The sequence below is a fragment of the Candoia aspera genome, chromosome 2 (assembly GCF_035149785.1).
Source record: "Candoia aspera isolate rCanAsp1 chromosome 2, rCanAsp1.hap2, whole genome shotgun sequence".
NCBI lineage: Eukaryota > Metazoa > Chordata > Lepidosauria > Squamata > Boidae > Candoia > Candoia aspera.
Window position 1 is genome coordinate 710114 of NC_086154.1, and position 25020 is coordinate 735133.

The window sequence follows — 25020 nt, forward strand, 5'->3', positions numbered from 1 at the left end:
AGGCCGCCGCCGCCGCCCGCTCCGGCCCCCGCCGGCCCCTCCGCCCGGGCGCCCCCCGCGGGCATCCTCCCGGCCCGGGCCACGCGGGGGCGCGGGAGACCCTCCCCGGGCGGGCGCGGCCCTCTCCCCTCGGGCGCGGGTCCTCCGCAGGCAGCTCGGCGCAGGGGCTTCCCGCCGGTCGGGGGTCGCGGCCGCGCCTGGCGCCCTCCTTCCCGGGGCAGGAGCCCTGCCGGCCCCGACCCTCCCCAGGACCCCCGACGGAGGCTCTGCCCCCGACCGAGCAGCGCCCCCGCTCTCCCCACCGGCCGCGGAGCCACTCGGGGGAGCCGGACTGCTGCCTCGCCCCGACGCGGGTCGGCCGCTGCTCGTCGGAAGGGTCTCCGGGCAAGGGTTAAAGGCACCGAGGGCTGCTGCCTAGAGGGGCCAGGCGCCCGGCGCGAGCGCCCCCTCCAGGCACAGAGCGCGCGGCGCCTCTTCCTCCGCGGCCGAGTCCTGGAAAGGCGTTCCGCGCAGGCGCACTTCGACGCTGAAGCGGCGCGGGCGCCCAGACTGCGGGCGGACTTCCGGGTGCGCCCCCTACTGGGAAGGGAAGTCGGGAGGCTCCGGGCAGAGGCCTCGGAGGGAGGGCCGCGGCGCCGGCGGCGAGGGTCGCGGTGCGGAGTAAGCGGCCTCCCGGCCTTGGAAGAGCCGCCGGCGCTGCCGGTTCCCGGGACTTCTGCGTCTCCTCCGGCCCGGAAGAGTCGGATTCCCCACGGCTCGCGGGAAGGACCTGAGACGAGGAGGCCCCCGCTGCCCCCCATGAGCCCCCCAAATGTCAGTCATCAGAGTCCTTGGGAGAAACGACGTACAATAAAATATACCACCCTGGGGGGACCCTGAAGGATTTTCTGCATCCCTGGAGACTGAGGAAACAAGGCATGGAGACACAGCCATCGTCCACACTCCGGGCACGCAAGGACAGACCACACCCAAATGCATTTAAGACGCTGCACGGACATCCCCAGAAGGACACGGCATCTCCTGCCATCTTTGCAGCGCTTCACAATCCCTTTCCGGTTTTAGCTCCCTGAACAGTTCGGGATCATCCTCAGATTGGTCCCTCCCCCCACTGACACCTTCCTTGGTCCAGTCCCAACCCAAATCCTTCAAGGGCTCCTCTCCTGACTCCCTACTGAGAAAGTGGCCCCTTGACCCCCCCCCCCCGCCATTTGCCTTCCCTGCACCAAGCAGTCCATCCGAGGATGGGGCCCTTCTCTACGGGGCCCCTGGGCTGCAACCCTCAGATTCTCCCCTGTGAGTTTGGGAAAATCCTCTTATGGGGGAGGAATCACAGACCCTCCCCATCCCTCTTGGAGGGGAGCAAAAATTAGGGATGGAAGGAATTAATTAAATGGCTGGAGAGAAGGTGGAGCTGAGATGACACTATTCAGACAGCATCAACTCACATCGCTCCAGGGTTTTCCTACAGTCTGAAGTTTATTGTTTTATAGTAAAGAAAAGTGAAGGGAATTGACTTGGAGAACTGCAACGATGGTGAAGCTCCTGTGGATTCAAAGCCGGGAGAGATGGGGAAATGAGGGGGGCTCCCAGGAAGGGAAAATAGGTTGGGGTTCTGCTGGGCAGAGAGCAGTTGATCCCTGAGATCACTTCTCAGGAATGGGGGATCCCAGGGTGGCTGGTACATGTGGAGCATCTGGATCTCTCTGGATCTGGTGGCCTCCGGGCTTGGCTAAGCACCAGACAGATTTCGGGTTAAGGGGCTGTGGGGTGGATGGTTGTAGCCATTGCCCTGAATAGGGGTCTGTGCTGAGCAGGAGAGGTTAGGGGGTCTGGAGTGAGAGGCAGGCCAAGAGTTCCTGGGGACAGACTAGATGGTCTCCCCCCTCCCCATTTCCCCTCCCTCAAAAGAAAGTTATGAAAGGAAGCTGGTGGGGTCCAGGCTGCAATTTGCCTCCTCTCACCAACCCACCGCCTCGAACCTCCATCCTTCAAGGATTACAAGAAAAGGCAATAATTCATCAGCTCCTGAAAAACCATCCTTTTGCAACTGACAGCAGGAAGCAGCAGAAGGATTAACTCATGAATGCTGTGAAAAAAAGAGATGGGAAGAAAATCAGAATATACAGTAAAACCTTCAGTGTAAATAAGTTCTTTTTGGAGACCCTTCAGGAAAAACCCGGGGTGAGCTTCCCCCTCCCCTCCCCCTCCTTTCAGACCCCCAGGCACGCCCGCACTGCAGGGGCATGGTTGATGGGCAGGGACCAGACGGAGGGAGAATCCGCCCCTTCCAGGGAGGAAAAGGCTGCGAAGGACCAGGGATTCCTCCCCCTCTCATCTCCCGGGACTCGAACAGGGTCTGAGGTCAGCCGAGGGGCTGCAAAGGGAGGCTCCAGTGTGACCTTGGCAAGATGGAATTTATCCTTAATTGGCTTAATTAAGGGGTTAATCAAGAGAGGAGGCCTCCCCTCCTCCCCGCAAGTATTTCGTATTAACAAAGAAGATGGTGCAATGATCAGGGTGGCAGGAAAGGACGGGGCCTGGTGTCCCTTTGCCAGAACTTGTGTGAAAGGTCAAAAGAGGGGGGTCAGGAAGGTCAGCCCACAAACTTGGGGTGCTCCCTCCCCTTCCCCCAATGACCTGAATGGCCCCCCTCCTTCCTTCCCCTTTCGCAATTTCCCAAAATGAGGAAACATCCTGAGTGAGATTTTAGGGTTGTGTGGTGATTTTGTGTTTGTTTGCGCTGCAGTTTGTGCTCCCTGTAAGGAAAAGCTGCCAAAAATTTCAGCAGTTTGCCTTGACTACAGCAAAGAGTCCTTGCAGGGCCACTTCAAGGTTGCTTCAGTTACCTCAGAATTTTTTTTTTTTTTTTTTTTAAACGGAAGAATTAGAGAATTAAAAAAACACCTATAATTTGTGGGAGGGATTCAGATTGGGGTAGAAAGCGTTCACCTGCAGGGGGCTGGATGGGGCTTGCTGAAAGGAGAAAAAGAGAAAAAACAATCAGAGCCGCTAATGGCGTGGAGCACTTTGGGGGTCCCACTCCCCTCTGAGAGCCCATAACATTTTGCATTAGACTCCCTCGTAGGCAAAGCTTTCCAGAGAAATCTTCTCCATACTGACTTCTACGCATCTAGATGCTGCTTGTGTGGCAGATCTCTCCAGGGTGGGCAACAGATTACCCCGGATCACCCCTCAAAGATTTCCTCAAGGATTTCCCTCCTTCTTTGGCTGTTAAGTGCCATTGGAGGATCTGTGGCCAAAAAAACGGTAACCCGAGAAAGCGTCTCAGACGTGACCCTCCCTGGTGCTCACGAAGATAAAGGGAGGAAAGGGAAGCACATTCAGACATGCAAGATTCTTTTTCTGAAACCTTATAATAAAGGTGTCATGTTCACTGTTTCAATGTAGTGTATACATCGTAACGTTTCCCATGCCATGGCGCTGACACGTGTTTCTGTTTGGGAGGGAGCTGCTGTGAGACCTTGTGCCAAGCTCTGTATGTGGAATCAGGGGAATGGAATATGTTTGGGTTATTTCCTCTGTTCAAGGACTTTTCCCGCAGACCATCAGAAACCGTTAGGAGCACCTGGGATTGTGGACTTGAGAAGACTCTACGGGGGGAGGGATTTCGTTTGCACCAAGGGTTTTTAGTTTGAATTTGGCGCGCTTTCATCATTCTCAGCTTTCTGTGTGATCCTGCATACTATTCTTCAATAAATCAGATATCTTTGAATTCACACTCATGAGTCTGATGGTGTTTTAGAATAGGCAACCATTACAAAAGGTAGGATTAGCCTGCGTGACTCTGTTTCCTATGTGGTCCTGTGATGTCCTTATCCCTGCTGGATTCTCCCCCCCCCCCAAAAAAAATCATCTTTGGGGCATTTTCCGGAGGGGATCAAAGGGATCCCTGATTCTGGGCAGGAAGAGAGTCTGGATCCCGGGAAGAAATATTCATTTCGTAGATCTGTGTGTCTAGAATAAAGGAGGAGTAAATCTTAATACTAGAGAATCTTAAAAGAGTTAAAGGAAAGGGGGGGGTCCCTGGCATCCCTCCTCCCCCAGGAAGCCCCTCCCTCCCAGACTCACTTCTCCAGCCAATCATATGTCTCATCTTGGCCGCCTCGTAGTTGTTCTGGCAGAAGCGGTCCAGGTTGGCCCTCATGGTCTGCAGGTAGACCTTATCGCTGTTCCAATAGTTAGCATCCACCTGCCCAAACTCTGTGACAGCCATGAACTTGCCCAGGTCGCTGTCGAAGCGCACGTATTCCTGCCGGTCGTAGAAGTGCCTGTCCGGGAGTCGCACCCGCTGCGTCCAGTTCAGGAAGTGGCACTCGGACTTTGCCTGGTGCAAGAAAAGGGTTGCCAGGAGGAGGAGGAGGAAGGCCGTCAGGAGGGAGTCCAGGGCCCATCGCTCCCAGCTGTGAATAGAACACCCACTCGGGTAGGGGGAGGGGCGGAGACCTGCTTCAAATACTGATGGATGGCCTCTGGAGGACCCAGCAGGAAGGGGGAGCCAGGTGGGCCATTCTCTCCACTTTCCTGATGGGGCTCCCTGGGGGAGAGGTGGGGGCCTTTGAGACCCCTGCCCAGTGCACACAACATCCCAGCATTGGGGGTGGGGGGAGAAAAGGCCCCAATCTGCCCCAGTGGGAGAAGCTCCAACACCTTCCTTTGGCAGCAGTGGCCCACCCGGCAGGGCTGTCGCTCTCTCAAGACGCCCCCTGGAGGAGGGAGGGGGAAGTTTGTCAGTCCCAGTGGGGAGGGAAAGGGGGAAGGGGATGAACTTCCTGGTGGGAGTCCTCCATCCTCCCAGGGTGGAGAAAGGCAGGCAGAAGCTCAACCGGTGCAGCAGTAATACCCATACCTCTGTCTCCCTCTTCCTTGGGTGGAGATATGAGGAGGAGGGCACAATAAAGGTGTCTGGACTGATGCTCCCGGGGCCTCCCAGACCTTCCCTCCCCACAAGCCCCCACCTTACCCCACACTTTTCTTCTCCCCCCAGTATTCAGTCCTACTGCCTGCCTTGGGATGCCTGTCGGGAGTTCAGACTCTTTCCTGCCCCCATCCCAAATTGGCCCCCCTGCAGCCCCAAGACCATCTCATGCGGGGGGGGGTCTCCAGCCTCCTTCACAAAAGGGAGAGTTTTGGGGAAGCCAATTTCGGAGGAGCAACTCAGACCCCCCCTTGTTCCCCCCACCCGGGGTTCCCCCTCCCTTCCAGGCCCATATTCCGCTATGGGGGATTATGGGGCTGGGGGGCTGGGTGTCCTTCCCAACTCAGAGGCTCCCCAACAAGGGGTCCAGGTTCAACTCTTGCCTGACCTGAAGAGCCTCTAATTGGAGATTCATAAAGAAAAACAAGTTTCTGATGAAGGAAAATGCACCATTTTCTCAAACAGCTTTTTGGATTTTGCGGATTTCGGCATGAAAATGCTGCGGTTTCCCTCTTTCCCTTTCGCTTTTCTTCTCCTTCCTCTTTTAATGCAACAAACTTGAGGCCCCGGAAGGTCCGGCCATGGGGAGGTGAGAGAGGGGCCTGAACTGTGTCTAATCCCAGCTTGGCTGCCTTCCCACGACCCCCTCCCCACGTGGGCCACGACCCTTGCGGGGCATCTGCACAATCAGGGAAGGGGGTCCCTCTCCGTCCTCCTGGGGGGGGTGTAGGGAGGAGGGGCAGAGACCACGCAGAGATCGAGGCTCCTGCAGGCTCCCCCCTCTCTTGCCCTCGGCCCCTTCCCCAAAGTCCCTCCTGGGGGTCCAAGCCCCATTCCTCCCCTCCCCCCGAGCATCAGGGGCACCCGCCCAGCCCCCTCCCCCCGCCCAGCCCCCTCCTTACCGGGAGGCTCCTTCCCCCCTTCGCTTCCAGGGATCTGGCACAGCGCCCCCACCAGCAGCAGCAGCAGCAGCAGCAGGGGGACCCCGGCAGAGCCCATGAGGCTGCCCCAGATGTGTATCCCAAATAGAGAGGGGAGGGGGACGGAGATGCTCACAGCCCCAGAGGCGGAATCGGAGGGTCTGGATGGGGGAGGGAGCGTTTTTTCTGAGACTTTGAAGTTGGGAGTGCCCAGAACAAGCAGAAGAACTGATGGGAATTCTCCCTTCTGCAGCGTCATCAGTCTCCGGGCAGAGTCTCTCTTGACTTTGCCCGGTGGAGGAGATAGTTCGGAGCAGAGAAGGAAGCGGAGAAAGGGGTAGGGGGATCCTTTCGGTCTTGGGGGACTGCAGCTCCAGGGGAGGTCCCTGCCAGCCCCAGAGGAGACCTCCCTTCCTGCTCCCCCCAACCACAGCCTCGCCTCCACTGAGACCCCCTGCAGGGCATTCCACCATCTCTCGGTGCCTTTGGGGCCTCCTTGGAATGGCTCTCTGGTTGGACCTATTTATATATTTAGTATTTCTAGAGCTGTTTTCCAAATCTGGAAAACACAAGAATGGCCATCAGATTGGGTGAGGGTTAGGCTAACCCTTGCAGCTAAACCTCAAAAAAACCAAGATTATGGCAACCAGCTTGATTGATAACTGGCAAATAGAGGGAGGAAACATAGAGGCAATGAGAGTCTGCAGAGATTACTGCAGATGCTGACTGCAGTCAGGAAATCAGAAGACGCTTAATCCTTGGGAGAAGAGCAATGACAAATCTCGATAAAATGGTTAAGAGCAGGGACATCACACTGACAACAAAGGTCCACATAGTTAGAGCAATGGTGTTCCCCGTAGTGACATAGGCTGCGAGAGCTGGACCATAAGGAAGGCTGAGAGAAGGAAGATTGATGCTTTTGAACTGTGGTGTTGGAGGAAAATTCTGAGAGTGCCTTGGACTGCAAGAAGATCAAACCAGTCCATCCTCCAGGAAATACAGCCAGACTGCTCACTTGAGGGAATGATATTAAAGGCAAAACTGAAATACTTTGGCCACACAATGAGAAGACAGGACACCCTGGAGCAGATGCTGATGCTGGGGAGAGTGGAAGGCAAAAGGAAGAGGGGCCGACCAAGGGCAAGGTGGATGGATGATATTCTAGAGGTGACGGACCCATCCCTGGGGGAGCTGGGGGTGTTGATGACCGACAGGAAGCTCTGGCGTGGGCTGGTCCATGAAGTCACGAAGCCTAACCCTAAACGAATAAACAACAAAGCATGACCAAATCTCCTGTGCATCAGGTGTACACATTGGTCATGATATGGAGTGTTGCCAACTGCAGCCTTGCAGCTTGGCTTCCTTGCATTTTGCACAATGTACAAGGAGTCTTTTAACATACCAGTAGCACACAATTTCCCATTTTTTCGTATCTCACAACCATTTTTCTTAAATGTTATGATATACCCTGTTGCAGCTAATTGTGCCACAGATAAAAGGTTTGATTGTAAATTTGGCACATACAACACACCTTTTACAGTTTCTCCTAAGCAGGATAAATACAAGTCACCTTGTCCCATAATTTTGGTGACAGACCCATCAGCCAAAGATACACTTTGTCTTTCAGTTTTAGACAGTGACACAAAAGAGCTTTTACAATTATATAAATGACAATTGGCCCCAGAATCTAACACCCATACATCAGAATTACCCTTCTCAGCAACCTGTGCAATTTGGGTTGTCTGAAGAGCCTTCTTCTGTGTTGCCCTTGTGTTCTTCTTCTCTGTCTTTCTACTCTTGGGTCTCATGGCACAGTCTCTTTGCAAATGTCCAGCTGAACCACAAGTGAAGCATCACTGGCTGGCTAGCGCTGTGGCCTCAGCTTCCTTTCCCTTCTTTTCCCTCATTTTCTGGTATTGCAGCTTTCCAGAAGAGATGGGGGGGGGATCTTTCCTCTCTCTTCTCCCATTCAGCGAGTAAGCGCTGTGTAACATACGATGGGGTGAGGTCTGCTTCAGGCATAGCCTCCAGGGTACAAATCAGCATGTCCCATGTTTCATTCAGTGAGGTTGTTCTAAATGGGCACCTGTTTGTGAACAAAAGACAGGGACTGCATTAGGGAGGTAGTTCTGGGGAAGAAATGCAGGGTCTTCAGAATGAAGGTTGATCAAGGAACCCAAATCCACAGTATTGTGGGAATGCAGCCACACAGATCCAGCCGCACTGCTCTTCCTGCAGAATCTGCACAACTTGACTGAGCTTTGCAGCGCAAAACCTCCTCTCCCCACAGGCAGAGACCTTTTGCAGGAAATGGGGTGCAGGTCCCCCAAGTCCCCTCCTTCTTCCTGGTGACCCTGGACTTTTCCCTTCTGGCCAATATGGGCAGTCCGGGGCTCTTCGTTCCCCCCTGCCTGGCACATGCATGGAAAGGGGCAGCCGAGGAGCATGGGACCCTGGACTCTTCCCCTTCCCCCCAGGACTCAGGAGACTGACCCTGGCTGAGCACTTTGTCTCCCTTCCCTCCCCTTTTCTCCCCTTCCAGCGGAAAAGAGGAAGCCCTTCAACGCGATGGGTTGATACAACCACCGCAACAATGGATGCAAACCCTGGAACAGCCGGGCACTTGGCGTGAGACCGAACAGCATTTCCTTCTGTTACACGTGGGGTCGCCCTGAGTCGTAAACGACTCTACGGCAGCTGACGACAACGACAGCTTAGGCTGAGAGGACCCGCTCAGGGACCTCATGAAAAGGAGTTGTTGTTTATTCATTTAGTCACTTCCAACTCTTTGTGACTCCATGGACCAGCCCACGCCGGAGCTTCCTGTCGGTCATCAACACCCCCAGCTCCCCCAGGGACAAGTCCATCACCTCCAGAATATCATCCATCCACCTTGGCCTTGGCCGGCCCCTCTTCCTTTTGCCCTCCACTCTCCCTAGCATCAGCATCTTCTCCAGGGTGTCCTGTCTTCTCATTTAATATCGTTCCCTCAAGTGAGCAGTCTGGCTTTATTTCCTGGAGGATGGACTGGTTTGATCTTCTGGCAGTCCAAGGCACTCTCAGAATTTTCCTCCAACACCACAGTTCAAAAGCATCGATCTTCCTTCGCTCAGTCTTCCTTATGGTCCAGCTCTCGCAGCCATATGTTACTCCCGGGAACACCAGAATGCTCTTCAAGGGCAGCCCCATGTAGAGCTCATTATAGTAGTCCAGATGGGAGGTCACGAGGGCATAAGTGGCTGTGAGCAGAGCCTCCCAGTCCAGGAATGGTCACAACTGGTGCACGACCTGAAGGTGTGCAAAGGTCCTCCTAGCCATGAATCCACAAGGACCCGCAGATTGACCCCATTTCGTTCTCGTCTTAGCCCTTGCTACATTCCGGGCGAGCGGGCGTTGCAGCCCCGCGGCGCTAGATGGCGCTCTCGGGCTGAGCGACGCCCGCCCGGGAAGCCTCGGTCCGGCAGCGGCGTCTGCGGTTGCTGGGCGACAGCCAAGGGGCGGGGGCGGGGGCGCTGCAGCGATAGAGGACTGGACGGCTAGAGGGGACGTCGGAGGAGAGGAGGGCAGGGGCACTTCCTGTTCCGGCTTCCGCCTGGGGGAGCGGCTGGAGGGGCGCCGCGCGGTCTGGCCGGGCCGGAGCAGCCGCCGCAGCTGCGGGAGGTGAGCGGGGGCGGGCGGGGGAGGCGCCGGGGCTGTTCCGGGCCCTCGGCGGGGCGGGGCCAGAGGGGAGCGCTGCCGGCGCCCCCCCGCCCCGCCCCGCCCCGCCCCGGACGGCGTTCGCCGGTGCTGCGCGCCTCGAGGCCGGTGCGCGCCCTTCTGCGGCGGTCGCAGGTTCGGAGAGCGAATTCCACGATTCGAACTCGGCTCTCGCTGGTCTTCTATGTGGCAAATGAGCCATAATGAATGTTAGAGGTTGATCTGCCCTTCTGGCACTTTCCCTTTTTCATTGCAACCTATGCTTTTTTGTTGTTGTTTCAGCATGTTGTGCAGCCGTTTTGTAGATAATAATGAAAGTAACACTATTATGTGACTCTTATAGGCAAAAAGGATGCCAAAAAGAGCCTGCTGGACAACCGAGGATCACAAGCAGCTTTAAAAAGGAAAGCAAATCAGGACAGCAATCAAATCTTTTCCACTTTCTCCAGAGAACCCCAAAACTCTTCTTCCCTAGCAGGGGACAGTCGAGGGAGAGAAAACCAGGAAAAGAGGGTTTTTGAGCTGGAAAAAATTGAATATGTGAAACTCAAATATTACATGAAAAGATAAGGGGGATAATTTCCAGATTGAGAAAAAGAGGGAACTGTCGAAGTCAGTGGGGAGGAAGAGGAGACTTGGATGGCCACGTAGGGCAGAGAGTAACACAAGCCTCACCCTGCGAGGAAGGAAAAAGTTGGTTGAATCGAAGCACCACCACCCGAGGGATCAGAAATAGCTTTGATCTCCTTGAGAATCCAAGAATATCAGTGGTGGAAAAGCCCCACAGAGGTGCATTTTGTGGGAAAAGCACAGATTACACATCACAGCTGACCATGGACAAGAGGACCCACACCAGTGAGAAGCCCTACCAGTGTTCTCAATGCGGCAAAAGCTTTAGCAAGCACGCCACCCTGGTGAATCACAAGAGGACTCACACTGGGGAGAAACCATATGAATGCCCGGATTGTGGGAAAAGTTTTAGTCAGAATTCCCACCTGCTGATACACCAGAGGACTCACACAGGAGAGAAACCATATCAGTGCCCGGATTGTGGGAAAAGTTTCAGTCAGAATTGCAGCCTGGTGTTACACCATAGGACTCACACAGGAGAGAAACCGTATGAGTGTCTGGATTGTGGGAAAAGTTTCAGTCGGAATTCTGACCTCGTGATACACCATAGGACTCACACAGGAGAGAAACCGTATGAGTGTCCGGACTGTGGGAAAAGTTTCAGTCGGAATTCCAACCTGGTGATACACCAGAGGATTCACAGAGGAGAGAAACCGTATGAGTGTCTGGACTGTGGTAAAAGTTTCAGTCAGAAATCCAGACTGGTGATACACCAGAGGACTCACACAGGAGAGAAACCGTATGAGTGTCCAGTTTGTGGGAAAAGTTTCAGTCAGAATTCCCAGCTGGTGATACACCAGAGGACTCACACAGGAGAGAAACCGTATGAGTGTCCTGATTGTGAGAAAAGTTTCATTCGGAGTTCTGAACTGGTGATGCACCAGAGGACTCACACAGGAGAGAAACCGTACGAGTGTCCGGACTGTGGGAAAAGTTTCAGTCATAAATCCAGACTGGTGAAACACCAGAGGACTCACACAGGAGATAAACCATATGAGTGTCCAGATTGTGGTAAAAGTTTTAGTCGGATTTCTAACGTAGTTATACACCAGAGGACTCACACAGGAGAGAAACCGTATGAGTGTCCGGATTGTGGGAAAAGTTTCAGTCAAAATTCCCACCTGGTGTTACACCAGAGGACTCACACAGGAGAGAAACCATATGAGTGTCCAGATTGTGGGAAAAGTTTCAGTCGGAATTCGGAACTGGTGATACACCAGAGGACTCACACAGGAGAGAAACCATATAAGTGTCCGGTTTGTGGAAAATGTTTCAGTCGGATTTCCCACCTGGTGATACACCACAGGACTCACACAGGAGAGAAACCATATGAATGTCTGGATTGTGGGAAAAGTTTCAGTCAGAATTCCCACCTGGTGATACACCAGAGGACTCACACATGAGAGAAACCATATGAGTGTCTGGACTGTGGGAAAAGTTTCATTTGGAATTCCCACCTGGTGATACACCAGAGGACTCACACAGGAGAGAAACCGTATGAGTGTCTGGATTGTGGGAAAAGTTTCAGTACTAGGCCTAGCCTTATAAATCATGTAGCTTTACACATAGGAGAGAAACCATTCAAATGCCCAGACTATGGACGGTGCTTCACACAAAATTCCTTCCTTAACAGACACAAGAAAATGCACATGAGGCAGAAGGAGATGAGCGTAGAGAAGGCTTGAATTTCACTTCTCATCTCCCATTGGACATCCAGCTGAAAAGTTATTTCATTTCTGGGCTGATTCTTTTTAGTCAAACATGTCTCAGTATTAGAGATGAGGGAGGAGAGAAAAAAATGGAAAACGTTAGTTTGAGAAAGGCTGGCTACACCTTTCTGGCCATCAGCAGAACTTCCCAGTAAGCTGCTGCAGGCCCTAAAAGATACATGAAAAAAAGATTGGAGCACTCAGATTTTATGAGAGAAGATATTAGGGACGTTCGTGGCAGTGACAAAAGCCCTGTAAAGTTTCAGATGGAAAGGCTGTTCTGCCTCGCAGTTGAAGGTGATGGAAAAGAGCTGCAGGAATACGGAGTTGAGGAGAAAAGGCATTGTGGTTCTGAGCGCAGGAAGGACCTTCAGGTTTAGGAACAGCCCCTGCTGTGATCGTGTTTGCCTGGCGGTGCCTGCTTGTTAGCCTTTTGTGGCTGTGGGTGACAGCAGCGCCAGGAGGCTGACCCCTTTGCTACATCCCCCTTGGTGGTGGGGATGGAGGAAAGAGTTGCCCGGTGGGAGAGGTTTCCTTTCCAGAAATGCATTGTGTAAGAACCTTTTGAGAAGGAAAGAAACTGGGTAGTGTCAGCGTTGCTGTGAACGTGGGGCCAAGGTGAGGGACAGCTCCCTTCCCAAGGCATGGGAGATGTTTCCATTTCTTTCTCTCCTCTCTCCGGGCTTCTTTTTGAATTTTCCCCCCAAATCCCCAGAAATAAAGAGGAAAATTATTTGGAGCCGCTAAGTGGCATTTTAGCTATGCAGATGAATGATCCTGATTTTGCTGAGTTCAGAAGACAGCAAAGAATTCAAGGTTTGTTCATTTCAGGAGCCCGATTCAGAGATCAGCTTATAATGCCTTTTTTCCCTAGGAGATGACTTTGCATATGATCCCTTTGCAGAAGGACACTGAAGAGCCGGGACCAGGCCGGGGGTGGGGAGGAAGCAAGAGGCTCTTTTGGCCTGAGCCTCCAAATCCGAGTGGCTTTGAATTTAAAGGTCTGCAAAGTTGTTTAAAATATTCAAATTACATTTAATTCTGTCCTCCTTCCTCTCTCGCTCTTTTTTGGTGCAGTATTTTGGGGCACACCTGTCATGATGTCCCATTTTATTACGATTAGGAGCTGCGAACGCTTGAAATGGTTCAGAAGCCTCTGGATCTTTGAAGGGGCCATGCTGTACGATGATGCCAAATCTTGCATTCTGAAACAGTGCTTAGAATCCACCCCAGTGAGGACAAAGTATTCTTGGTGGCCACGGAATACTAAGTGAATTTGGATATGCAAAGATACAAAGTCGACCCGTTAAATCTGACACTAAGGGAATAATTGAATACCCAGCACGGAACCCTTTTACAATAAAAAGAATAGATAAATTTGGTCTGGTGGTGAAGGGGGTGGACTAGATGCCCTTTTTCAATGTGCTCCTCAAGGGGGTGGGCTAGATGCCCGTTTAAGCCTTCTCAAGGCCCCGGGGAACTCCAGGCTGGGGCTGCCAGACTCCGAAGGGGCGCCTGGTCCTTCCCTGGACAAGACAAGCGGGGCCAGAGGTCCAGGGCTTCTCCTGGGTTCTAGCTGAGCTTGGGGAATCCAGAAACACATGCACAGACAGGTTGGCTGTGCCAAGGGAAGAGGAGGAAGCTGAGGGGTGACAGCGCAGCCTTCACCACCCCAAAGGCTACTTCCTAAAGAAGGGACAGAAGAGAACAGCCTCCTAGTCCTCAAGAGGGTCAAGCGGATTAGCTTCTGGGAGGAAGGAATACAGTCTGTGCCCCAGTTGGGCAAAGCGGTCCCTTTCATGGATGCTGAAGGTCTTGTTGCTCCTCTGAAGGCAGCGAAACCTTTTTCCTCATGTCTGGGAGAATTTTGACTTCTTTTTCATGTGGCTGGGCTCACTCAAGCCACTCATGGTGCTTGGAGGCCACTGGCTGCCCTACTCCTGCTGTGGCCCAGGTTGGTCTCCCCTGCATGGGTGGGTTGGGGGAATCATAAATGCGTAACAGAGAATACTTGGAGGGGGCTTTGAAGGCCATCTAGCTGACCTCCAAGGGTCACACGGCCTGCTGTCGAACCCCCTCCTCCCTGGGATCCATCCGGCTTGCACCCTGGCCCTGTTTCAATGGGCCCTTCAAGCCTGGCTCTGTCTCCAGCCCCAGGGTTAGAGGGGGTGTGATGGTCTCATTTTTAAAGCATTGTTGGTTGTTTCTGGGCTTTTGATTATTTTTGCTGTTTTTCCTGTATTTTTATTGTGAGCCATGCAGGCTGTACCTGTCTGGGGCAGCCTATATTTAATTAATCAAGAAACAAATACAAATCCGCCCCCAGCAGCCCCACCGATGGCCACCCAGGTTGCTGCCCGTCCTTGCAGCTTGTCAAGATCTTCCTGAATCTGGAGAGTCCCCTAAGGGGCTTGCTATATCCCTGTCTCCTTTTCTCTGCAAATTCTAATTATAAATAGGTTGAATATCAGAGATCCGCAGATTGATCCGCATATGTCAGTGAAGGGGTTTTGGTGATGAGCCTGGATCTGCCCCTCTTCCTCCCCCCCCCCCCCCAGTCACCTGAGTTCATAACTCATTCCCGAAATTGACTGGTCTGGAGTTCCGGGTCCTCTGCTTTCCCGGCTGATGACAGGAGCACCTTTGCCCATCGCCACTCCTTTGGTCCTCTGCCATTCCCCCCAGCCTGTTGTTGCCGAAAGCCTTCCTTGCAAACCCTGGTTCCCTTCTGGCTCGGCTGTCCTGACTGCCCTCTGCAGAGACCCCCAACTACCTGCCGGTCCCCCCCCTTGGCAACTTTGCCCCCCTCCCCTCTTCCCTCCTTCCACCCTCTGCTCAGTGGGGCACAGTCCCTAAGCTGCCCCCTCAAGTAATTCTGACTCCGCATCTCCTAGTGGGGCCGAAGCCATCGAAGGAACGAGCGTAAAGGAGGCTGCCATTCCATGGAAGGATTAGGCTGTGGGAAAGGTGGAAAGGGCGGTTACGGTGCCAACCCGAAGGATGGGGAGAGGGCCGAATATGGATGCCAGAACCAAGGCCCTGGTGTGCAAGTCCCATGCCACGCAGAAGGTTGTACAGGCAAGAGAAAGTGGTGCTGTTAAACCTGAAGGAATGCCAAAGAGGGGACCGCCTCCATCGGAACGGGCAAAGGCGGCATTCCAGCGCAGTGGGCATGGAGGCCCAGGGCGCAAAGCTAGAGTGAAAACGGAGCGAGAGAGGAAGGCGCAGGCTGCATGACGTCACAACGCTAGAATAACACCGATCGAAGTACAGAATGCGACCTCAGGTAAACCACGGCCAGTGCGGGTGAGTGAATTCTCCAGGAATCCCTCAGACGAGCCAGTGATGTTCCGCTGGTCCTTATGTGGGCCACATCTGCGTCACAAAGCGGGACCTGACCTGGGTCACCTCCAGCTGGGCCAAAGTGACTGCAGTCTTGATGTGGTCTGAGGAATCCGGCAGGTCGTTCAGATACCTTGACAGCCCTGTGGGGAGTTGGGAGAACCTGAGATGGGCACCCCCGTCTGGGCTCGGAAGGAGAAGCCCTGGCAAAGTGCCGGACCCCCAGCCAGTCACCTGGTCCAAAGGGATCCACGTTCTCCTCCGGGGGGGGGGGAGCTGCAAGGGGACCCTCTTCCTCCAGAACTGCCTCAGGATCCTGCAAAGAGAGTGTCGGTATAAAGACGAGTCTTCCTTTTTTTAAAAAAGAACTTTATTTTTTTTTTTCATGAAATAAACAAACCTACAAAGAAAAAGAGAAAAAACCAAAAAGTGTGGAAATACAAACAAAACTACTACAGGGTGACTTCCGACTTTCTACAGCAAAGATACACGTAAATCAATATCAGTCTCTTACTCCAACTTAAATTATTGTTGTTTATTCGTTTAGTCGCTTCCGACTCTTCGTGACTTCATGGACCAGCCCACGCCAGAGCTTCCTGTCGGTCGTCAACACCCCCAGCTCCCCCAGGGACGAGTCCGTCACCAACTTAAATTATAGTGAACGTTATTTCTATAAAACATTCCAATTCTCAATATAGCATTCCCTTCTAAAGCAAATTTTCCCTACCAGTTAAAGGACATAAGAAAACCTAATTTTTCACCTGTTAAACTAACAAACATTATCCTTCTTCACTATAGTTTACTCCTATCTGTCAACTAAACTAAGAAAAAATAACCTAATTACATCTTACTACTATTCTTTATTTATACAAATAATATCCCCAAAATAAAAAATATATATATCCATCTCAACCCTTAAAAAAATCCTCCTGATCAACTTATTTAAACAATTATCAAGGTAAACCAAAGCGTTTAAACGAAAACAAAATAGCTTCCCAACATCTTATTTTGTTGTTTATTCATTCAGTCGCTTCCGACTCTTCGTGACTTCAGGGACCAGCCCACGCCAGAGCTTCCTGTCGGTCGTCACCACCCCCAGCTCCCCCAGGGACGAGTCCGCCACCTCCAGAATGTCATCCATCCACCTTGCCCTTGGTCGGCCCCTCTTCCTTTTGCCTTCCACTCTCCCTAGCACCAGCATCTTCTCCAGGGTGTCTTGTCTTGTGAAGTGGCCCATTCCAGTCCATTTCAGTTCACTGACGCCCAAAATGTCTGTCTTTAATCTTGACATCTCACCAAGAACCACATCCAATTTGCCCTGGCTCATAGATCTTACATTCCAGGTTCCAATGGTGTGTTGATCCTTAGAACGTCAGATTCGCCGTTCACCACCAGCACCGTCGGCCGCTAGCCGTCCTTTCGGCTTTGAGCTGGCTGCGTCATCACGTCTGGGGCTAGTTGAGCTCATCCTCTGTTCCTCCCCAGTAGCATTTTGACCATCTTCCGACCTGGGGGTCTCATCTTCCGATGGTATACCGACATATCTCTGGTTGTACTGATCCATTTAGTTTTCACGGCAAGAATACTGGGGTGGGTTGCCATTACCTTCCCCAAGGATCGCATTTAGTCTGACCTCTCTGTCATGACCTTCCTGTCTTGGGTGGCCCTTCACGGTTTAGCTCATGGTGTCACTGAGGTGCTCAAGCTCCAGCACCGCGACAAGGTGACGATCTGTTGCTGAAGACGGTACTTATGACGGGGCTAAACAAGATTCAAATGCCAGAGTTAGGTTGAAAGTAGCCAGCAGGCAAGAAGTCTGTGTCCCTCTCTGTGTGTTTGTGTGTAAATGTGGAGAGCGAGAGGGAGGGGGAGAGACTTTATCCTATCCTCCGTATGCTTCCTGTTACGCTCTCCCTGAGTCCTGCTCTCCACTATAATGGTCTTCCTCTTTCATGATCTTCCTTGCTGACCAGGGAAGGAGCCAGAGAGATGCCCCAGGAAGGGGACCAGCAGCCCCCTCCTCCCTCTACAAGGGTCTGCAAAGATGGCGGGAGGCACCCTCACCTGCAGCCAGGGGTGGGTCTGGTAGTGGGCAGGTTGAAGGGGGACCCCGCCGTTCCTTCAGGGGAACCCCCAAGAGCCAAAGGCACACCTGACCAGGCAGCTCTCGGCTCCTCTCCCTCCTTGGAGCCAAAAGGTTTCCAGCTCCCAGCCAGGCCATGAGGTCGACTTGTGGATTTTTAATGAGAAATGGCTGCTTATGCCTATGCCTGACCTCCAAGGGTCTTTCTGATGCACTTCCTGGTGCAGCAGGGGCCCCTCCTCAGAGGGGCCACACTTCTTGCGTTCTCCACCATGACCTCTTCGCAGAGAGCTGTTGGGGGGGCCATCCAGGCAAGACCCCTCCTCCTCGGAGAAACACACTGCCCCATCCCCGAAAGACAGGAGCCCTTCAAAAAGGAAAAAAAAAGAAAAACTCCGTTAACAGACGGGAGGATTTGCAACAAGTTCTCTCCCTTCCTTCACGTGACCTTCCCGCCTTGGGTTGCCCTTCACGGTTTAGCTCATGGCATCACTGTTGCTGGTAAAACTCTTTAAAAATCGCTTTAACTTCCTCCATAGCTCTCCTCGGTAGGTTATGGCCCAGCAGCAGCAGAAGCAACTAGGTTGGCTAAAGAATTCACAGACAAGGGTCCTGATAAGGGGAAGGGGGAAGGAACCACATATGCAGAGCTACAAAACGGGCCAGGCAAATGAGGCTGGGGAGTCCTTGGGGGCAATAAAAACCCCTCCCCAAAGGCAGGGAAGAGGGTCCGGGCCATTTCCCCAAGAGCCCCAGAGCGCCCTCTGGTGGGCAGAGGAGGACCGGCGCCGAGAGGCGGCTGGCCAAGCTCAGCGGCTGACGGCGCCCAGGGTGGTCCAGCTCCTCTCACGGTCCCCCTCCCCACGTGCTGGAGAGGGACTCCGTGGACCCGCCTGTGTCCTTGCTGGGGACTATCAGGGAAGCGGAATCGCACCGGCTTCTTCCGGGACGTTTCTTGACCAGCCAGCCCAACACACGGCCGTGGGATTTCTGCGTGGCCTCCCATCCCAGCGCGCAGCAGATCTGCTCCTCCTCGGCTGGGATCTGCCAGGCCGGCCCCTGGGTGGGAGTCTGCACAGAGAAAGGAAATGCCCCTTCATCAGCCAAGGAAGTGGGGTCAGCCCTTGGCACGGGGGCATGAGGTTTGCCCCAGAGAGGGAGAAACTCTGGAGTCGGCCCCAGGCCAGGACCCCCATCCGCCTCTCTCCTGCCTCTGAGGGTTTGGGAGCTTCGCCCGCACGCAGCAGCTTGGGGTCAGCCGCCCCGGGTTCGAGGAGGCAGGCAGAATCCCGCAGCCTCTGTGCCTTGAAAGTCCCCTGGGGGTCATTGTTGGTTGGCCCCCAGCACCCCGTCGGTCCCGAGATCCAGGTTGGGGCACCCCACGCACCACCCAGTTCAGCCTGCAAGAAATATCCCCGGAAGCCTTTGAGGGGCGGTGAGTGGCCTGTGGGGATGTGGTGGGGAGAGGCGTTGCTGTGAGCTGCAGCTTTCATCCCCCCCACAAAAGGTGGCCATTTTCCCCGCTCCCTGGTCTGGAGTAAAGACGTTCCGCCTGGAAAGAGCAGCCCTCAACCCCCCCAACGACTCCGGGCATGGTCTTGAGGTTGGGGGGAGCCCGGTGGCTGCGGGGGCCGTTCTCCCCGGACATGGGGCTGGCCGGCCCTCCCTGGGGGTGGGGGCCGGAGGGGCTCTGAATCGCCCTCTGTGGTGGGGCTGCAGGAGGTGTGGGCACCCTGCCAGTCTAGGGAGGGGCGGGGGGTGCTGAGCCCCTGCGGAAGCCCCTCTGGGTCTGGGGGGCCCTGGAGGGGTGGCGGGTGGGGAGGGATCGGCAGTGGCGCTTCCAAGTTTGTGGACCTGTTGCGGTTTCAGTATTTCCGCACAAACAGGACCGAAAATGTGTCTGTTCCCCACACAAGTCCTAAAACTACACAGAACTCAGTTAAGAAAGGCGTGAATAGCTCGGTAGTTCTTCATGTATTCATTAAGGAAAAGTAGCGCATTTCATTGCACCTCTGAAAACTTCCCCTTGGCTCGGTGCCGGATCCCAGCCCGGCAGCCGAAGGGAACCCCACGTCGGGGCGGCCGCGGGGTCGAAAGGGGCGGGGCGGGGCGGGGCGGGGCGGCCCGGAGTCCAGCCACGGCCCCGCCCACGCCTTCGGGGGAGGCCGGACGAGCGGGCGTTGCAGCCCCGCGGCGCTAGATGGCGCTCTCGGGCTGAGCGACGCCCGCCCGGGAAGCCTCGGTCCGGCAGCGGCTGCAGCGATAGAGGACTGGACGGCTAGAGGGGACGTCGGAGGAGAGGAGGGCAGGGGCACTTCCTGTTCCGGCTTCCGCCTGGGGGAGCGGCTGGAGGGGCGCCGCGCGGTCTGGCCGGGCCGGAGCAGCCGCCGCAGCTGCGGGAGGTGAGCGGGGGGCGGGCGGGGGGGGTGCGCCTGGGCTGTTCCGGGCCCTCCGCGGGGCGGGGCCAGAGGGGAGCGCTGCCGGCGCCCCCCCGCCCCGCCCCGCCCCGCCCCGCCCCGGACGGCGTTCGCCGGTGCTGCGCGCCTCGAGGCCGGTGCGCGCCCTTCTGCGGCGGTCGCGGGTTCGGAGAGCGAATTCCAGGATTCGAACTCGGCTCTCGCAGGTCTTCTATGTGGCAAATGAGCCATAATGAATGTTAGAGGTTAATCTGCCCTTCTGGCACTTTCCCTTTTTCATTGCAACCTATGCTTTTTTGTTGTTGTTTGCACGTGCTGTGCAGCCGTTTTGTAGATAATAATGAAAGTAACACTATTATGTGACTCTTATAGGCAAAAAGGATGCCAAAAAGAGCCTGCTCGACAACCGAGAATCACAAGCAGCTTTAAAAAGGAAAGCAAATCAAGCCAGCAATCAAATCTTTTCCACTTTCTCCAGAGAACCCCAAAACTCTTCTTCCCCAGCAGCGGACAGTCGAGGGAGAGAAAAACAAGAGGAGAGTTTTTCAGCTGGAAAAAATTGAATATGTGAAACTCAAATATTATATGAAAAGATCAAGGGAGATAATTTCCAAATTGAGAAAAAGAAGGAAATATCTGTAAATCAGTGGGGAGGAAGAGGTCACTTGGATGGCCGCGTGGGGCAGAGAATAACGCAAGCCTCACCCTGCGAGGAAGGAAACAGTAGCTTGAATCAAAGCACCACCACACAAGGAATCAGAAATAGCTTTGATCTCCTTGAGAATCCAAGAATATCAGTGGTGGAAAAGCCCCACAGAGGTGCATTTTGTGGGAAAAGCACAGATTACACATCACAGCTGACCATGGACAAGAGGACCCACACCAGTGAGAAGCCCTACCAGTGTTCTCAATGCGGCAAAAGCTTTAGCAAGCACGCCACCCTGGTGAATCACAAGAGGACTCACACTGGGGAGAAACCATATGAGTGCCCGGATTGTGGGAAAAGTTTTAGTCAGAATTCCCACCTGCTGATACACCAGAGGACTCACACAGGAGAGAAACCATATCAGTGCCCGGATTGTGGGAAAAGTTTCAGTCAGAATTGCAGCCTGGTATTACACCATAGGACTCACACAGGAGAGAAACCGTATGAGTGTCTGGATTGTGGGAAAAGTTTCATTCGGAATTCTGACCTCGTGATACACCAGAGGACTCACACAGGAGAGAAACCATATGAGTGTCCAGACTGTGGGAAAAGTTTCAGTCGGAATTCCAACCTGGTGATACACCAGAGGATTCACAGAGGAGAGAAACCGTATGAGTGTCCGGACTGTGGTAAAAGTTTCAGTCAGAAATACAGACTGGTGATACACCAGAGGACTCACACAGGAGAGAAACCGTATGAGTGTCCAGATTGTGGGAAAAGTTTCAGTCAGAATTCCCAGCTGGTGGTACACCAGCGGATTCACACAGGAGAGAAACCGTACGAGTGTCCCGATTGTGAGAAAAGTTTCATTCGGAGTTCCGAACTGGTGATGCACCAGAGGACTCACACAGGAGAGAAACCCTACGAGTGTCCGGACTGTGGGAAAAGTTTCAGTCATAAATCCAGACTGGTGAAACACCAGAGGACTCACACAGGAGATAAACCATATGAGTGTCCAGATTGTGGTAAAAAGTTTAGTTGGATTTCCAGTGTGGTTATACACCAGAGGACTCACACAGGAGAGAAACCGTACGAGTGTTCGGATTGTGGTAAAAGTTTCAGTCAAAATTCCCACCTGGTGTTACACCAGAGGACTCACACAGGAGAGAAACCATATGAGTGTCCAGATTGTGGGAAAAGTTTCAGTCGGAATTCGGAACTGGTGATACACCAGAGGACTCACACAGGAGAGAAACCGTATAAGTGTCCGGATTGTGGGAAAAGTTTCAGTCGGATTTCCCACCTGGTGATACACCACAGGACTCACACAGGAGAGAAACCATATGAATGTCTGGATTGTGGGAAAAGTTTCAGTCAGAATTCCAGCCTAGTCATACACCAGAGGACTCACACAGGAGAGAAACTGTATAAATGTCCGGATTGTGGGAAAGGTTTCAGTCAGAATTCCGAACTGGTGATACACCAGAGGAGTCATACAGGAGCGAAATTGTATAAATGTCCGGATTGTGGGAAAAGTTTCAGTCGGATTTCCCACCTGGTGATACACCACAGGACTCACACAGGAGAGAAACCATATGAATGTCTGGATTGTGGGAAAAGTTTCAGTCAGAATTCCAGGCTAGTGATACACCAGAGGACTCACACAGGAGAGAAACTGTCTAAATGTCTGGATTGTGGGATAAGTTTCAGTCAGAATTCCGAACTGGTGATACACAAGAGGACTCACACAGGAGATAAACCATATGAGTGTCCAGAGTGTGGGAAAAATTTCAGTCGGAATTCCTACCTGGTGATACACCAGAGGACTCACACAGGAGAGAAACCGTATGAGTGTCCGGATTGTGGGAAAAGTTTCAGTACTAGGTCTAGCCTTATAAGTCATGTAGGTTTACACATAGGAGAGAAACCATTCAAATGCCCAGACTGTGGACGGTGCTTCACAACAAGTTCCTCCCTTAAGAGACACAAGGAAATCCACATGAGGCAGAAGGTGATGAGTGTAGGGAAGGCTTGAATTTCACTTCTCATCTCCCATTGGACATCTGGCTGAAAAGTTATTTCATTTCTGGGCTGATTCTTTTTAGTCAAACATGTCTCAGTATTAGAGATGAGGGAGGAGAGAAAAATAATGGAAAATGTTAGTTTGGGAAAGGCTAACTACACATTTCTGGCCATCAGCAAAACTTCCCAGTAAGCTGCTGCAGGCCCTAAAAGATACATGAAAAAAAGATTGGAGCACTCAGATTTTATGAGAGAAGATATTAGGGATGTTCGTGGCAGTGACAAAAGCCCTGTAAAGTTTCAGATGGAAAGGCTGTTCTGCCTCGCAGTTGAAGGTGATGGAAAAGAGCTGCAGGAATACGGAGTTGAGGAGAAAAGGCATTGTGGTTCTGAGCGCAGGAAGGACCTTCAGGTTTAGGAACAGCCCCTGCTGTGATCGTGTTTGCCTGGCGGTGCCTGCTTGTTAGCCTTTTGTGGCTGTGGGTGACAGCAGCGCCAGGAGGCTGACGCCTTTGCTACTTGCCCCGTGGTGGTGGGGATGGAGGAAAGAGTTGCCCAGTGGAAGAGGTTTCCTTTCCAGAAATGCATTGTGTAAGAACCATTTGTGCCTTTTGAGAAGGAAAGATACTGGGTAGTGTCAGCGTTGCTGTGAACGTGGGGCCAAGGTGAGGGACAGCTCCCTTCCCAAGGCATGGGAGATGTTTCCATTTCTTTCTCTCCTCTCTCCGGGCTTCTTTTTGAATTTTCCCCCCAAATCCCCAGAAATAAAGAGGAAAATTATTTGGAGCCGCTAAGTGGCATTTTAGCTATGCAGATGAATGATCCTGATTTTGCTGAGTTCAGAAGACAGCAAAGAATTCAAGGTTTGTTCATTTCAGGAGCCCGATTCAGAGATCAGCTTATAATGCCTTTTTTCCCTAGGAGATGACTTTGCATATGATCCCTTTGCAGAAGGACACTGAAGAGCCGGGACCAGGCCGGGGGTGGGGAGGAAGCAAGAGGCTCTTTTGGCCTGAGCCTCCAAATCCGAGTGGCTTCACATTTAAAGGTCTGCAAAGTTGTTTAAAATATTCAAATTATATTTAATTCTGTCCTCCTTCCTCTCTCGCTCTTTTTTGGTGCAGTATTTTGGGGCACACCTGTTATGATGTCCCATTTTATTACGATTGGGAGCTGCGAACGCTTGAAATGGTTCAGAAGCCTCTGGATCTTTGAAGGGGCCATGCTGTACGATGATGCCAAATCTTGCATTCTGAAACAGTGCTTAGAATCCACCCCAGTGAGGACAAAGTATTCTTGGTGGCCACGGAATACTAAGTGAATTTGGATATGCAAAGATACAAAGTCGACCCGTTAAATCTGACACTAAGGGAATAATTGAATACCCAGCACGGAACCCTTTTACAATAAAAAGAATAGATAAATTTGGTCTGGTGGTGAAGGGGGTGGACTAGATGCCCTTTTTCAATGTGCTCCTCAAGGGGGTGGGCTAGATGCCCGTTTAAGCCTTCTCAAGGCCCCGGGGAACTCCAGGCTGGGGCTGCCAGACTCCGAAGGGGCGCCTGGTCCTTCACTGGACAAGACAAGCGGGGCCAGAGGTCCAGGGCTTCTCCTGCGTTCTAGCTGAGCTTGAGGAATCCAGAAACACATGCACAGACAGGTTGGCTGTGCCAAGGGAAGAGGAGGAAGCTGAGGGGTGACAGCGCAGCCTTCACCACCCCAAAGGCTACTTCCTAAAGAAGGGACAGAAGAGAACAGCCTCCTAGTCCTCAAGAGGGTCAAGCGGATTAGCTTCTGGGAGGAAGGAATACAGTCTGTGCCCCAGTTGGGCAAAGCGGTCCCTTTCATGGATGCTGAAGGTCTTGTTGCTCCTCTGAAGGCAGCGAAACCTTTTTCCTCATGTCTGGGAGAATTTTGACTTCTTTTTCATGTGGCTGGGCTCACTCAAGCCACTCATGGTGCTTGGAGGCCACTGGCTGCCCTACTCCTGCTGTGGCCCAGGTTGGTCTCCCCTGCATGGGTGAGTTGGGGGAATCATAAATGCGTAACAGAGAATACTTGGAGGGGGCTTTGAAGGCCATCTAGCTGACCTCCAAGGGTCACACGGCCTGCTGTCTGGAACCCCCTCCTCCCTGGGATCCATCCGGCTTGCACCCTGGCCCTGTTTCAATGGGCCCTTCAAGCCTGGCTCTGTCTCCAGCCCCAGGGTTAGAGGGGGTGTGATGGTCTCATTTTTAAAGCATTGTTGGTTGTTTCTGGGCTTTTGATTATTTTTGCTGTTTTTCCTGTATTTTTATTGTGAGCCATGCAGGCTGTACCTGTCTGGGGCAGCCTATATTTAATTAATCAAGAAACAAATACAAATCCGCCCCCAGCAGCCCCACCGATGGCCACCCAGGTTGCTGCCCATCCTTGCAGCTTGTCAAGATCTTCCTGAATCTGGAGAGTCCCCTAAGGGGCTTGCTATATCCCTGTCTCCTTTTCTCTGCAAATTCTAATTATAAATAGGTTGAATATCAGAGATCCGCAGATTGATCCGCATATGTCAGTGAAGGGGTTTTGGTGATGAGCCTGGATCTGCCCCTCTTCCTCCCCCCACCCCCCCAGTCACCTGAGTTC

The 25020-nt window shown here is 53.1% G+C and overlaps 2 protein-coding genes and 1 pseudogene across 2 annotated transcripts in view; 1 reads left to right on the plus strand and 2 right to left on the minus strand.

Moving 5' to 3' along the window:
- Nucleotides 1-5941, minus strand: part of LOC134492005 (H-2 class II histocompatibility antigen, E-S beta chain-like) — a 148912-nt gene extending 142971 nt beyond the window's left edge. Inside the window, exon 1 of the mRNA XM_063296129.1 lies at nt 5839-5941. Coding sequence (XP_063152199.1) covers nt 5839-5935 — 97 coding nt within the window. The 5' untranslated portion in view covers nt 5936-5941. The remainder of the gene's footprint in view (nt 1-5838) is intronic.
- LOC134491980 (zinc finger and SCAN domain-containing protein 2-like) overlaps nt 1-25020 on the minus strand; it is a 305728-nt gene that overhangs the window by 197429 nt on the left and 83279 nt on the right. The gene's annotated exons all lie outside the window — the stretch shown is intronic.
- Nucleotides 9439-23783, plus strand: LOC134492029 (zinc finger protein 208-like; annotated as a pseudogene).